This window comes from Notothenia rossii (genome assembly GCF_949606895.1).
Source record: "Notothenia rossii genome assembly, chromosome: 3".
Classification (NCBI taxonomy): Eukaryota; Metazoa; Chordata; class Actinopteri; order Perciformes; family Nototheniidae; genus Notothenia; species Notothenia rossii.
Genome location: NC_136901.1, coordinates 2,090,290 through 2,105,027, shown reverse-complemented (window position 1 = coordinate 2,105,027; position 14,738 = coordinate 2,090,290). Strand labels below are relative to the sequence as shown.

General features: G+C 41.3%; 2 protein-coding genes across 2 annotated transcripts in view; both read left to right on the top strand.

Annotated features, from left to right (window-relative positions):
* Nucleotides 1-14,038, top strand: part of LOC307033459 (uncharacterized protein) — a 68,510-nt gene extending 54,472 nt beyond the window's left edge. The window contains exons 9-16 of the mRNA XM_079671945.1: nt 10,399-10,662; nt 10,770-11,024; nt 11,106-11,354; nt 11,441-11,698; nt 12,049-12,351; nt 12,432-12,701; nt 12,988-13,071; nt 13,205-14,038. Coding sequence (XP_079528071.1) covers nt 10,399-10,662; nt 10,770-11,024; nt 11,106-11,354; nt 11,441-11,698; nt 12,049-12,351; nt 12,432-12,701; nt 12,988-13,071; nt 13,205-13,271 — 1,750 coding nt within the window. The 3' untranslated portion in view covers nt 13,272-14,038. The remainder of the gene's footprint in view (nt 1-10,398; nt 10,663-10,769; nt 11,025-11,105; nt 11,355-11,440; nt 11,699-12,048; nt 12,352-12,431; nt 12,702-12,987; nt 13,072-13,204) is intronic.
* Nucleotides 14,039-14,518: 480 nt separating this feature from the next.
* Nucleotides 14,519-14,738, top strand: part of LOC307032011 (H(+)/Cl(-) exchange transporter 4-like) — a 12,162-nt gene continuing 11,942 nt past the window's right edge. The window contains exon 1 of the mRNA XM_079669672.1: nt 14,519-14,730. Within this exon, the coding sequence (XP_079525798.1) occupies nt 14,715-14,730 (16 nt within the window). The 5' untranslated portion in view covers nt 14,519-14,714. The remainder of the gene's footprint in view (nt 14,731-14,738) is intronic.

Genomic DNA, 14,738 nt, shown 5'->3' with positions numbered 1-14,738 from the left:
ACTAAGAAAGGTCCAGGAGGCATACTGTTAACCAACAGGAAGTTAGTCCTTTAGAATTTGACAGCATTTTGTCTCCTACACATTTCCTCTGATCAACCCTAAAATCTTTCAGTGCCATCTTTAGACCTTAAAGATCAAAAGTTATTTATAGCTTAACTCTCCGTTGAACTCCCTTGCTGTGGCGTGGTCGGGAGAAAAAAAGCATTTACTCATAAAACAGAAAGTGCAACTGGAGCCTAAATTCTCCAACATGCTCCAGATCTCTCATGGATAATACGAGTCCAGGCCAGCAGACATCAACAAGGCAATATTGATTCAGTGACAAAGTGCCAACTACTGGCAACAGGAAGTTAAGCGTTGTGTATTTTTACCTCTTCCTCCCCGTAGATTAGGAAATCCTTTTGAAATGTATAATCACCTTCAATTTTAGATTCAACCCTAACCCAGTTGACACTACAAAACATGTTGAATGTTGGAAGGTAAAGAGTTCACATTGCTAAATAGTGATCAGGTGTAGAAAGTGTTTACTATGAGTAATTGTAACTACTAGTAATTAAGTTAATAATTAAACTCGTCAGTGCTGTATTCTGTCAGGTCAATCTGAACTTTGATCTCTTATGTTGCCCTCCAGAACATTTTCCCTTTTTTTACTTTTCATTCAGACTTTCTGCCAAAGATGTGGAAAATGAAACAGCACAACATTTTAAACTGTAACTTTGCTTAAACTGTAACTTTATACAGTTTGATAGTACATGCAGTGTTTAATACACGTTTGTTATCATGCAGCTTCAGGAGGACCCACAGAGCTCCAGGATTACAGGACCAGGAGCGACGCTATGAGAAACTGAAGAGAGAAGAAAAGAAGCTGTTTCTGGATTTATGCCTGAAAGCAGCTACTCTCATTCAAGGAGAAAGCGTTCACGATGAAGTGAACAACCTCATCTCTCTGTTTTCTTTTAACTGTGATATACATAACATCCTTCTGGATTTGTATCAACACGTCAACACTCAAGAAAGTTCAGCTGTTATTCAAAAACTGAAGCCATTTTTCCAGTCAGTTCCTGAAGTCTGGTCCATAGACCTCTCAGAGAGAAAGAGCTCCATCCTGCTGGAAGTGCTGAGACTCCAACCAGAGAAGAAACAAGTGGAGCTGAGAGGCTGCTCAGAGGAAGAGAGTGAAGTGAGGACTTTGCTGCAGTGTCTGCCTTATATCTCACAGATCAGGTTGGTGGGACCATTACTGTTTATTTTATCATGTTGATTTTTCAATTTGGATTTCTTAAGAAATACAAAATGAATGACCTCTGATTATGGGCAGTGTTTCAGGAAGAGACAATAGTCCTTCACTTCTGAACCTGATGTAGATGAATAACATTTCCCAGTTCAGTCATTATTTGAAACCACAGTCTTCTACCAGTTAGAGAATAATGAAATGATGTGAATCATAATGAGAGACCTTAAGCTCTGAGACAGCAGCACCATCATGCTCATGCCTCATTCAGAAATAAAGACATACAAACATAAATAAACTTGCTGATGAAACTGCTATCAGCTTTTTAAATCATCTCTCTTTTAATTTAAATAAAGAGCAATTAAAAGAATAAAGGAACAACAAGTGATACTCCATGTATCTACCTCTTAACAGATACTAGCTTCATCTTGACTGACTCTAAGGAAACCTCTAAAGACTGTATAGTGAGCTTTAAATACAGATTTCAGACACATGAACGATCCTAACTTCTAGTCATCAGAGACAGAGGAGGTGTTACTAAACTCTGACTCACATGTGTATTATCTCAGGAGCAAAGTGAAGAGTTTCATGATGTGATGTTCTCTGCTACGTGATAGGGACTCTAGATGTTGTTGTTCCACTGTTTACATTATTATATTGGGAATATCATTTTAAAAACAAAACTCATTCACAAAGTAAAATCCCCTCAGGTGAACAGAATCCCTGGGAAGCAAATAAGAAGTGATTTGAGGAACAGGACTAGTGTCTGTGTTGTGAGTCAGCAGAAGAGCTAAGTGATGACACATGTTGGGGAAAGGTTCATTTACTGAAAGCTTTCCAAAATCCAAATATGATCCTTTTAACGGCAAAGTGACTTCAATATGAGGCTGATTGACTTCACTGTGTTCTGCTCACTAGCAGGTATTTGTAGACATTTAGCAGAAACACTCCCTATCAGAGTCTCTCTCTGCTGTTGATATCCTCTGATAACAAACTGTTCAATTCTCCTTCCAGTTTCTGGTTTGGACTCTCAGGTGGAGTCCAGCTCTTTGGGACTCTGTTCTGTGCAGCAGCAGAGAGAGAGCAGCAGACAGGAGAGAAGACACTGCAGCTGTTATCATCAGTGTGCACATATCCTACATTCCCTCTTACTGATGAAGAGGGTGATGAAGAACATCAGTGTGATTTCCTGCTGGATCTGTACTCCCACCTGAAGGACTATGAGACTGAAACAGGTCTGAGTGTTCTTCCATCGTTACAGTCTGTTCTCCAGTCAGTTCCTGCAGTCTGGATCATAGACCTCTCAGAGAGAAAGAGCTCCATCCTGCTGGAAGTGCTGAGACTCCAACCAGAGAAGAAACAAGTGGAGCTGAGAGGCTGCTCAGAGGAAGAGAGTGAAGTGAGGACTTTGCTGCAGTGTCTGCCTTATATCTCACAGATCAGGTTGGTGGGACCATTACTGTTTATTTTATCATGTTGATTTTTCAATTTGGATTTCTTAAGAAATACAAAATGAATGACCTCTGATTATGGGCAGTGTTTCAGGAAGAGACAATAGTCCTTCACTTCTGAACCTGATGTAGATGAATAACATTTCCCAGTTCAGTCATTATTTGAAACCACAGTCTTCTCCCAGTTAGAGAATAATGAAATGATGTGAATCATAATGAGAGACCTTAAGCTCTGAGACAGCAGCACCATCATGCTCATGCCTCATTCAGAAATAAAGACACACACAAACATAAATAAACTTGCTGATGAAACTGCTATCAGCTTTTTAAATCATCTCTCTTTTAATTTAAATAAAGAGCAATTAAAAGAATAAAGGAACAACAAGTGATACTCCATGTATCTACCTCTTAACAGATACTAGCTTCATCTTGACTGACTCTAATGAAACCTCTAAAGACTGTATAGTGAGCTTTAAATACAGATTTCAGACACATGAACGATCCTAACTTCTAGTCATCAGAGACAGAGGAGGTGTTACTAAACTCTGACTCACATGTGTATTATCTCAGGAGCAAAGTGAAGAGTTTCATGATGTGATGTTCTCTGCTACGTGATAGGGACTCTAGATGTTGTTGTTCCACTGTTTACATTATTATATTGGGAATATCATTTTACAAACAAAACTCATTCACAAAGTAAAATCCCCTCAGGTGAACAGAATCCCTGGGAAGCAAATAAGAAGTGATTTGAGGAACAGGACTAGTGTCTGTGTTGTGAGTCAGCAGAAGAGCTAAGGGATGACACATGTTGGGGAAAGGTTCATTTACTGAAAGCTTTCCAAAATCCAAATATGATCCTTTTAACGGCAAAGTGACTTCAATATGAGGCTGATTGACTTCACTGTGTTCTGCTCACTAGCAGGTATTTGTAGACATTTAGCAGAAACACTCCCTATCAGAGTCTCTCTCTGCTGTTGATATCCTCTGATAACAAACTGTTCAATTCTAGTTTCAGTTTCTGGATTGGAGTCTCACGTGGATTCTCACGTGGAGTCCAGCTCTTTGGGACTCTGTTCTGTGCAGCAGCAGAGAGAGAGCAGCAGACAGGAGAGAAGACACTGCAGCTGTTATCATCAGTGTGCACATATCCATCATTCCCTCTTACTCACAAACAGGGTTATGAAGAATATCAGTGTGATTTCCTGCTGGATCTGTACTCCCACCTGAAGGACTATGAGACTGAAAGAGGTCTGAGTGTTCTTCCATCGTTACAGTCTGTTCTCCAGTCAGCTCCTGCAGTCTGGATCATAGACCTCTCAGAGAGAAAGAGCTCCATCCTGCTGGAAGTGCTGAGACTCCAACCAGAGAAGAAACAAGTGGAGCTGAGAGGCTGCTCAGAGGAAGAGAGTGAAGTGAGGACTTTGCTGCAGTGTCTGCCTTATATCTCACAGATCAGGTCAGTCAGAAAAATACTTTATATTTATTAACTAGGGTCCGAGAGCAAACAACGTAGGGAGGACCCTATTGGAATTGTAGGAATTATTATATTTCTTGTTATGAAAGAATTGTCTTTTTGAGGAATGTTACATTCTCTTTTAATTAAACGTGGCACCAAATGCAATCTTGGTGTCGCTTTGCCGTGGCAAAATAGCTCAACAGAGACCCCTGGAAGGCAGCCCCTGCCCTGGGTTTGTCCTACATTTATATATTATTTTGGAAAGGAAGCATGTAAAGAAAACTAAGAAAGGTCCAGGAGGGATACTGTTAACCAACAGGAAGTTAGTCCTTTAGAATTTGACAGCATTTTGTCTCCTACACATTTCCTCTGATCAACCCTAAAATCTTTCAGTGCCATCTTTAGACCTTAAAGATCAAAAGTTATTTATAGCTTAACTCTCCATTGAACTCCCTTGCTGTGGCGTGGTCGGGAGAAAAAAAGCATTTACTCATAAAACAGAAAGTGCAACTGGAGCCTAAATTCTCCAACATGCTCCAGATCTCTCATGGATAATACGAGTCCAGGCCAGCAGACATCAACAAGGCAATATTGATTCAGTGACAAAGTGCCAACTACTGGCAACAGGAAGTTAAGCGTTGTGTATTTTTACCTCTTCCTCCCCGCAGATTAGGAAATCCTTTTGAAATGTATAATCACCTTCAATTTTAGATTCAACCCTAACCCAGTTGACACTACAAAACATGTTGAATGTTGGAAGGTAAAGAGTTCACATTGCTAAATAGTGATCAGGTGTAGAAAGTGTTTACTATGAGTAATTGTAACTACTAGTAATTAAGTTAATAATTAAACCCGTCAGTGCTGTATTCTGTCAGGTCAATCTGAACTTTGATCTCTTATGTTGCCCTCCAGAACATTTTCCCTTTTTTTACTTTTCATTCAGACTTTCTGCCAAATATGTGGAAAATGAAACAGCACAACATTTTAAACTGTAACTTTGCTTAAACTGTAACTTTATACAGTTTGATAGTACATGCAGTGTTTAATACACGTTTGTTATCATGCAGCTTCAGGAGGACCCACAGAGGTCCAGGATTACAGGACCAGGAGCGACGCTATGAGAAACTGAAGAGAGAAGAAAAGAAGCTGTTTCTGGATTTATGCCTGAAAGCAGCTACTCTCATTCAAGGAGAAAGCGTTCACGATGAAGTGAACAACCTCATCTCTCTGTTTTCTTTTAACTGTGATATACATAACATCCTTCTGGATTTGTATCAACACGTCAACACTCAAGAAAGTTCAGCTGTTATTCAAAAACTGAAGCCATTTTTCCAGTCACCTCCAGAAGTCTGGTCCATAGACTTCTCAGAGAGAAAGAGCTCCATCCTGCTGGAAGTGCTGAGACTCCAACCAGAGAAGAAACAAGTGGAGCTGAGAGGCTGCTCAGAGGAAGAGAGTGAAGTGAGGACTTTGCTGCAGTGTCTGCCTTATATCTCACAGATCAGGTTGGTGGGACCATTACTGTTTATTTGATCATGTTGATTTTTCAATTTGGATTTCTTAAGAAATACAAAATGAATGACCTCTGATTATGGGCAGTGTTTCAGGAAGAGACAATAGTCCTTCACTTCTGAACCTGATGTAGATGAATAACATTTCCCAGTTCAGTCATTATTTTAAACCACAGTCTTCTCCCAGTTAGAGAATAATGAAATGATGTGAATCATAATGAGAGACCTTAAGCTCTGAGACAGCAGCACCATCATGCTCATGCCTCATTCAGAAATAAAGACATACAAACATAAATAAACTTGCTGATGAAACTGCTATCAGCTTTTTAAATCATCTCTCTTTTAATTTAAATAAAGAGCAATTAAAAGAATAAAGGAACAACAAGTGATACTCCATGTATCTACCTCTTAACAGATACTAGCTTCATCTTGACTGACTCTAATGAAACCTCTAAAGACTGTATAGTGAGCTTTAAATACAGATTTCAGACACATGAACGATCCTAACTTCTAGTCATCAGAGACAGAGGAGGTGTTACTAAACTCTGACTCACATGTGTATTATCTCAGGAGCAAAGTGAAGAGTTTCATGATGTGATGTTCTCTGCTACGTGATAGGGACTCTAGATGTTGTTGTTCCACTGTTTACATTATTATATTGGGAATATCATTTTACAAACAAAACTCATTCACAAAGTAAAATCCCCTCAGGTGAACAGAATCCCTGGGAAGCAAATAAGAAGTGATTTGAGGAACAGGACTAGTGTCTGTGTTGTGAGTCAGCAGAAGAGCTAAGTGATGACACATGTTGGGGAAAGGTTCATTTACTGAAAGCTTTCCAAAATCCAAATATGATCCTTTTAACGGCAAAGTGACTTCAATATGAGGCTGATTGACTTCACTGTGTTCTGCTCACTAGCAGGTATTTGTAGACATTTAGCAGAAACACTCCCTATCAGAGTCTCTCTCTGCTGTTGATATCATCTGATAACAAACTGTTCAATTCTAGTTTCAGTTTCTGGATTGGAGTCTCAGGTGGAGTCTCACGTGGAGTCCAGCTCTTTGGGACTCTGTTCTGTGCAGCAGCAGAGAGAGAGCAGCAGACAGGAGAGAAGACACTGCAGCTGTTATCATCAGTGTGCACATATCCATCATTCCCTCTTACTCACAAACAGGGTTATGAAGAATATCAGTGTGATTTCCTGCTGGATCTGTACTCCCACCTGAAGGACTATGAGACTGAAAGAGGTCTGAGTGTTCTTCCATCGTTACAGTCTGTTCTCCAGTCAGCTCCTGCAGTCTGGATCATAGACCTCTCAGAGAGAAAGAGCTCCATCCTGCTGGAAGTGCTGAGACTCCAACCAGAGAAGAAACAAGTGGAGCTGAGAGGCTGCTCAGAGGAAGAGAGTGAAGTGAGGACTTTGCTGCAGTGTCTGCCTTATATCTCACAGATCAGGTCAGTCAGAAAAATACTTTATATTTATTAACTAGGGTCCGAGAGCAAACAACGTAGGGAGGACCCTATTGGAATTGTAGGAATTATTATATTTCTTGTTATGAAAGAATTGTCTTTTTGAGGAATGTTACATTCTCTTTTAATTAAACGTGGCACCAAATGCAATCTTGGTGTCGCTTTGCCGTGGCAAAATAGCTCAACAGAGACCCCTGGAAGGCAGCCCCTGCCCTGGGTTTGTCCTACATTTATATATTATTTTGGAAAGGAAGCATGTAAAGAAAACTAAGAAAGGTCCAGGAGGGATACTGTTAACCAACAGGAAGTTAGTCCTTTAGAATTTGACAGCATTTTGTCTCCTACACATTTCCTCTGATCAACCCTAAAATCTTTCAGTGCCATCTTTAGACCTTAAAGATCAAAAGTTATTTATAGCTTAACTCTCCATTGAACTCCCTTGCTGTGGCGTGGTCGGGAGAAAAAAAGCATTTACTCATAAAACAGAAAGTGCAACTGGAGCCTAAATTCTCCAACATGCTCCAGATCTCTCATGGATAATACGAGTCCAGGCCAGCAGACATCAACAAGGCAATATTGATTCAGTGACAAAGTGCCAACTACTGGCAACAGGAAGTTAAGCGTTGTGTATTTTTACCTCTTCCTCCCCGCAGATTAGGAAATCCTTTTGAAATGTATAATCACCTTCAATTTTAGATTCAACCCTAACCCAGTTGACACTACAAAACATGTTGAATGTTGGAAGGTAAAGAGTTCACATTGCTAAATAGTGATCAGGTGTAGAAAGTGTCTACTATGAGTAATTGTAACTACTAGTAATTAAGTTAATAATTAAACCCGTCAGTGCTGTATTCTGTCAGGTCAATCTGAACTTTGATCTCTTATGTTGCCCTCCAGAACATTTTCCCTTTTTTTACTTTTCATTCAGACTTTCTGCCAAAGATGTGGAAAATGAAACAGCACAACATTTTAAACTGTAACTTTGCTTAAACTGTAACTTTATACAGTTTGATAGTACATGCAGTGTTTAATACACGTTTGTTATCATGCAGCTTCAGGAGGACCCACAGAGCTCCAGGATTACAGGACCAGGAGCGACGCTATGAGAAACTGAAGAGAGAAGAAAAGAAGCTGTTTCTGGATTTATGCCTGAAAGCAGCTACTCTCATTCAAGGAGAAAGCGTTCACGATGAAGTGAACAACCTCATCTCTCTGTTTTCTTTTAACTGTGATATACATAACATCCTTCTGGATTTGTATCAACACGTCAACACTCAAGAAAGTTCAGCTGTTATTCAAAAACTGAAGCCATTTTTCCAGTCAGTTCCTGAAGTCTGGTCCATAGACCTCTCAGAGAGAAAGAGCTCCATCCTGCTGGAAGTGCTGAGACTCCAACCAGAGAAGAAACAAGTGGAGCTGAGAGGCTGCTCAGAGGAAGAGAGTGAAGTGAGGACTTTGCTGCAGTGTCTGCCTTATATCTCACAGATCAGGTTGGTGGGACCATTACTGTTTATTTTATCATGTTGATTTTTCAATTTGGATTTCTTAAGAAATACAAAATGAATGACCTCTGATTATGGGCAGTGTTTCAGGAAGAGACAATAGTCCTTCACTTCTGAACCTGATGTAGATGAATAACATTTCCCAGTTCAGTCATTATTTGAAACCACAGTCTTCTCCCAGTTAGAGAATAATGAAATGATGTGAATCATAATGAGAGACCTTAAGCTCTGAGACAGCAGCACCATCATGCTCATGCCTCATTCAGAAATAAAGACATACAAACATAAATAAACTTGCTGATGAAACTGCTATCAGCTTTTTAAATCATCTCTCTTTTAATTTAAATAAAGAGCAATTAAAAGAATAAAGGAACAACAAGTGATACTCCATGTATCTACCTCTTAACAGATACTAGCTTCATCTTGACTGACTCTAATGAAACCTCTAAAGACTGTATAGTGAGCTTTAAATACAGATTTCAGACACATGAACGATCCTAACTTCTAGTCATCAGAGACAGAGGAGGTGTTACTAAACTCTGACTCACATGTGTATTATCTCAGGAGCAAAGTGAAGAGTTTCATGATGTGATGTTCTCTGCTACGTGATAGGGACTCTAGATGTTGTTGTTCCACTGTTTACATTATTATATTGGGAATATCATTTTAAAAACAAAACTCATTCACAAAGTAAAATCCCCTCAGGTGAACAGAATCCCTGGGAAGCAAATAAGAAGTGATTTGAGGAACAGGACTAGTGTCTGTGTTGTGAGTCAGCAGAAGAGCTAAGTGATGACACATGTTGGGGAAAGGTTCATTTACTGAAAGCTTTCCAAAATCCAAATATGATCCTTTTAACGGCAAAGTGACTTCAATATGAGGCTGATTGACTTCACTGTGTTCTGCTCACTAGCAGGTATTTGTAGACATTTAGCAGAAACACTCCCTATCAGAGTCTCTCTCTGCTGTTGATATCCTCTGATAACAAACTGTTCAATTCTAGTTTCAGTTTCTGGTTTGGACTCTCAGATGAAGTCCAGTTCTTTGGGACTCTGTTCTGTGCAGCAGCAGAGAGAGAGCAGCAGACAGGAGAGAAGACACTGCAGCTGTTATCATCAGTGTGCACATATCCATCATTCCCTCTTACTGACAAACAGGGTTATGAAGAATATCAGTGTGGTTTCCTGCTGGATCTGTACTCCCACCTGAAGGACTATGAGACTGAAACAGGTCTGAGTGTTCTTCCATCGTTACAGTCTGTTCTCCAGTCAGTTCCTGCAGTCTGGATCATAGACCTCTCAGAGAGAAAGACCTCCATCCTGCTGGAAGTGCTGAGACTCCAACCAGAGAAGAAACAAGTGAAGCTGAGAGGCTGCTCAGAGGAAGAGAGTGAAGTGAGGACTTTGCTGCAGTGTCTGCCTTATATCTCACAGATCAGGTCAGTCAGACTCTATATTTATAATATGAAATGGATTCCTCAGAAAGGTTTGTTAAAAAGATCAACAGCACATTGGGAGCAGTTAATTAACTGAAATGTATAAATGAGTATTCTGTAGATAAATGAAATGTTTCAGTTTAGTAATGAATTAGCACAACAGACAGAGCAATGCTTTCTCACATGGAATACCACACATGCACTTAGACTATTTCATCCTATTTCTTTTCTTTGAATGTCATTCTTGATTAAAGACCTTGCAGATAAGATGGTTTTCAGTGCAGCATTTATTGTACTCGAGCTTTGCCTTCTCACGGTTCATCCATGTTGTTGTGTTTCAGCTGTGGTCCAGAGTTCTTCCAGAGCGTGTGTACGCTCCTCTCTGTCAGACCCAGAGAGGAGGCTGAGAGGTTGGCCTCTCTGCTGCAGCTCTCAGGGTTCACCCTGCAGCTATCAGGAGAGTTACCCAGGACAACCTGCCTGTCTGTGGGGAGAGTTCTCCAGCTGTGTGGCTCTAAAGTGGACCTCATCCTCAAACCCAGAAAGATGTCTGTCAAGGGAGCCTTGGCTCTCTTCAGACGAACAACACAACTACACAGTCTCAAGTGCGCATTTAAACAGTTACTCTTTTATTGTTATCATGCCATTTCTTTGAATGTTCAGTCGGGGGATAAAGGTAAATGATGGTACTATTCTCTTTCTTTGTTTCCAGGCTTTCTAACGACATGGCCTTGCTGCTGGGTGGCTGGGTGAAGAGATGGGGAGTGGGCTGTCAGGTGACTGTTGAAGAGCTTTCTCTCTCCCCTCCGACCGCCCAACCATCACGCAGAGTGTTGTTGAAGGTTGTCAGTAGCTTGGCTTCCCTGCTGAGATACTGGGCAGTGAGACAGTTAGACCTGACTGAGGTCTGTGTTCCTGCTCTGGGTCTCACGCCACTGCTGCTCCATGACGGCCCTCTCAAAATCAAGTAACAGTCTCTCTGGAGCCTCAAACACTCACAATAATTCATGCAGATGATATCAATGTTCACATACACTGTTTCCTGCAGACTGAGTGAGAAGAATGTCCAGCAGCTGCTCTCCCTGCTCCATGAACTCCAGGACCAGGACTTCACCTGGTCCTTCTTGAGTAAGTTAGGAGGAGACCTGGCCTCCTTCTCTCTGAACTGGGAGCTTCTCCATCTTCTACTGCAGCATCCATCAGCTCAGACCCTCACTGTGAACATGAGGAAGAACCTCTTCTTACAGGAGAACGTCACACGTCTGCTTCCCTACCTGGACAGGATTGTGTTTAAAAGGTCATTAGAGTCCTTTATCCTGTTTTAGCATTTCAATATATTTAGTTACTTATTTCACTAAAGTGTGTTCATTCACACTCTTTCAGGCCCTGTCCCAGCTTTGTGTTGACTGCTATCAGGGAGATGTACAAAGCTCGAGCCAGTCCCATTATACCCAGTTTACTGAGGTCCTTGGATCATGTGATCAGCCTGACCTGCAGAGAGATGTCACCTATGGACTGTGATGCTCTGCTCTACACCCTCGCACACAGTGATGGCGTCAAGCTGAACCTCCTGTGGACCTCCATACCAGCATGGAAAACACAGTCCATCCTCTTGAACCTGGACAAAGTTTCTCAGCTCAGGTCGGTCAAATATAGTTCTAAAGGTGTATTGATCTCGGCCCAGCTGTACTTTACCATCCGTCAAACACCAATATCAGTGAATGGAAACAGCAGGTGGAACACTTTCAGCGTCCATCAAAGCCAAACCAACAGCAATAAAAACAAGCATACATGTTCTCTTCTTAGCTGGACGTGTGTTTCCAACCTTTCTGATCTATTATTAATGTGATATGCACTATGTTCTTATTACTGAGAGAAATGAAGGACACAATAAGACCCCGGTTGATGAGAAACATTATAAAAACGTTGTTTCATTGAATGAAGCTTTATGGATAAGTGGTTTGTTTAACTGTTAATGAATGTTTTCCCAGTGTTGACAGGAACCTGCTGCTGAGGATGGTCCACGGCTGCGCTGCCTCTGATGCCCAGCAGGGGGCCACAGAGTCTCTGCTCAGGACTGTGCAGCACAGGCTGGACCTGTCCTGCTCCTCCTGTGTGGAGCTGCTAGAGGAAGGTCAGAGGGACACTCTCCGTCTGACGGCTGAAGACTGCAGGGCCGTCTCCAGCATCCTGAGACGCAGCAGACGGGACACACAGCTCATCCTGCAGGACTGTGAGGTTCAGGACAGCGGAGTAGACCTGCTGTTTCCTGTCTTACACAAAGTCAAACTCAGGTAGACCACTAAACCAGAGAAGAAGCTGTTCTTATACATCTTTCTGCATCACATCAGTTTGCTCTGCTTCTCCTGTTCAGAGCCAGTAAAGCTGTCCTCCTCCAGCTGGTGTCCCTGGTTCCTGTGAACAGTGAGAGGGACACAGTGGGACGGGCAGTGTCCCTCTGCAGAGCCCTGGAGGGAGAGCTGGACCTCAGTCACAGCTCACTGGATCAGAGGGCCTGTGCAGCCTTGGCCCTGATGCTGGACTTCTCTGAAGAGCTGACAGAGCTGGACCTCAGTCACTGTCAGCTCACTGACCAGCTGCTGCTCACACTCAGCGCGCAGCTGCACAAAGTACAACTCCTCGAGTGAGTGGCGAAGGTGTTCATGTGGAAAATAGGTTTTAGAGGAAGTCCTCTTTAGTTTGGGAATCTCTCTGTGTCTGATCATCTGATCCAGGGCTTTGTTGACTGAAGCCTGTTGTACAGAATCAGTCTGAAGATACGCTGTGATCAGAACTCAGGCAGTCATACGGCGGTGTCAGAAAAGTGACATAACTAATGGAGACAAGTGAACATAATGTTTGTTTGGACTGTACCTATACTGCCCAGCCGATGTATTACATTACTAAAAGTTCCTGTGTCTGTGTTACAGTCTGAGCAACAACAACATCACTGATGCTTCGACTGACCTCTTACTCCAACTGGTCTCCATCAACCCCTCCATTCACACTGTGCGGTGAGAAAACCATAATTACTGCACCATTTGTACTCGAAGGCTGACAGATGAATCATTCATCATTATAAAACTGCTCTTCAACGTATTGTTCTGTCTGACTGATGTCTGTGTCTCTGCTTTTGGATTTCTCTAGACTGTTCGGGAACAAAATTGTGAACAGGACATCCTTTGAGAAAGACAAGAAGTTTGAAATATGGTGACCCTCCGTCAGTGTGGGTGGAATCTGCCAATCAGGGAATAACTGATCTACCTCTATCTCTATTCATTACATACTGACTCTGTGTATGATGGGATCCGTTTACATAGAGGCCATGACTTTTTGTTCTGGAGGTACTATAGATTATTCCTTTATGGTACGCATATTTATTATTCTCCTAATTGAACACGGTTACATTATTTGTGTGTCGTGGATAATCTGCAAGGGGATCAAAAACGTATATCCCACCGTTAAATGCAAATACATTTGTATCTTTTATATAATGTCTATTTCTGGATTAGCTTTTTGATATTCTTACTCACTGTTGAAATAAACCTACCATTCAAATAACAGACTGTTCATACCTTGTGGGCAAAGTTAGAAAAACTGCAAGTGATCAAATCATGATTTCCTTCCCTGCATACAGATGATGTTTTATACTCTGATTGCCTTTTACTCGGTTCAAGAGTGTTTTTTGTCCCATGTGTTTAACAGAGACATGTTGAGGATTTACATTTCAGGAAGGGCAAAAGGTGGATTTGCAAATGGTTAAAGAACTGGGGTTTAATGGGTTAGTGATGGGATGTTTAGATAATGACTGAAGGAAATGATGGGTGGGACCAGGTGGATATTCTCTCTACTCTATAATGTGACTGTGAGCAGAAGCTCTTTCTACTCTGAGGACCAAGCTGCTCTGCTCCTGCTTTTCAGATCCATCTCTATTCTATATTTTAATTCTTTTTTACTTTATTAAATATAACAAAAGACAAACTTTGTCCATGACTCATTAATCAGTTTCTCTTAAGGGAATTAGAATTTCCTCAAAAAGGCCAGAACTGTTATATCAATATATGAATTCATGTTTTTAGTGTTTTAGATAAGTGTCTTTGTGTGAGCAATGCATTCTGGGTTTTAGGCTGTGCACAGTGACAGAGCTCACAGCTTTACTTCCTGGTCTCTTTATTAAAACACACTATTTATTGTGACCTGCAGTAAACTGTGTTCTTGACCTCTGGTTGCAATACAAGTGCAAAATATGCTAATCAGTTAAACAAAACAACATCATATTAAAATGATGTGCAACGTTTTAGGACACATTTAATATTTTCTGTAAATAACTAACACATCGTAAAGTGTACTTCTGTAGATCTAATGTATCCATAACACTTATCTTATGCAGCCACAGTTCCAGCTGGCATGTTTTGTTTTGTTGGTGAAACAAGCTCAGCTGTTTTTCCAAAATACATCTTTCCAATATACGATCTTTGATGGGTCTGAACAGGTGCATTGTGGGAAGCCCTCTCTGACGCTGTCTGTGTATTTCTTAACATCTAACGCCACTTCTCTTTCCAAGTGCACGCTAAAATGCATTCTGAGTCCCACTTGAACTAGGTTATTAACTGGAAGTCAGCCTTTCCTCCACGCAGCGTTCAGGACGGGCTGCAGCATGGAGGCTGGTGAAGGTGAGCTG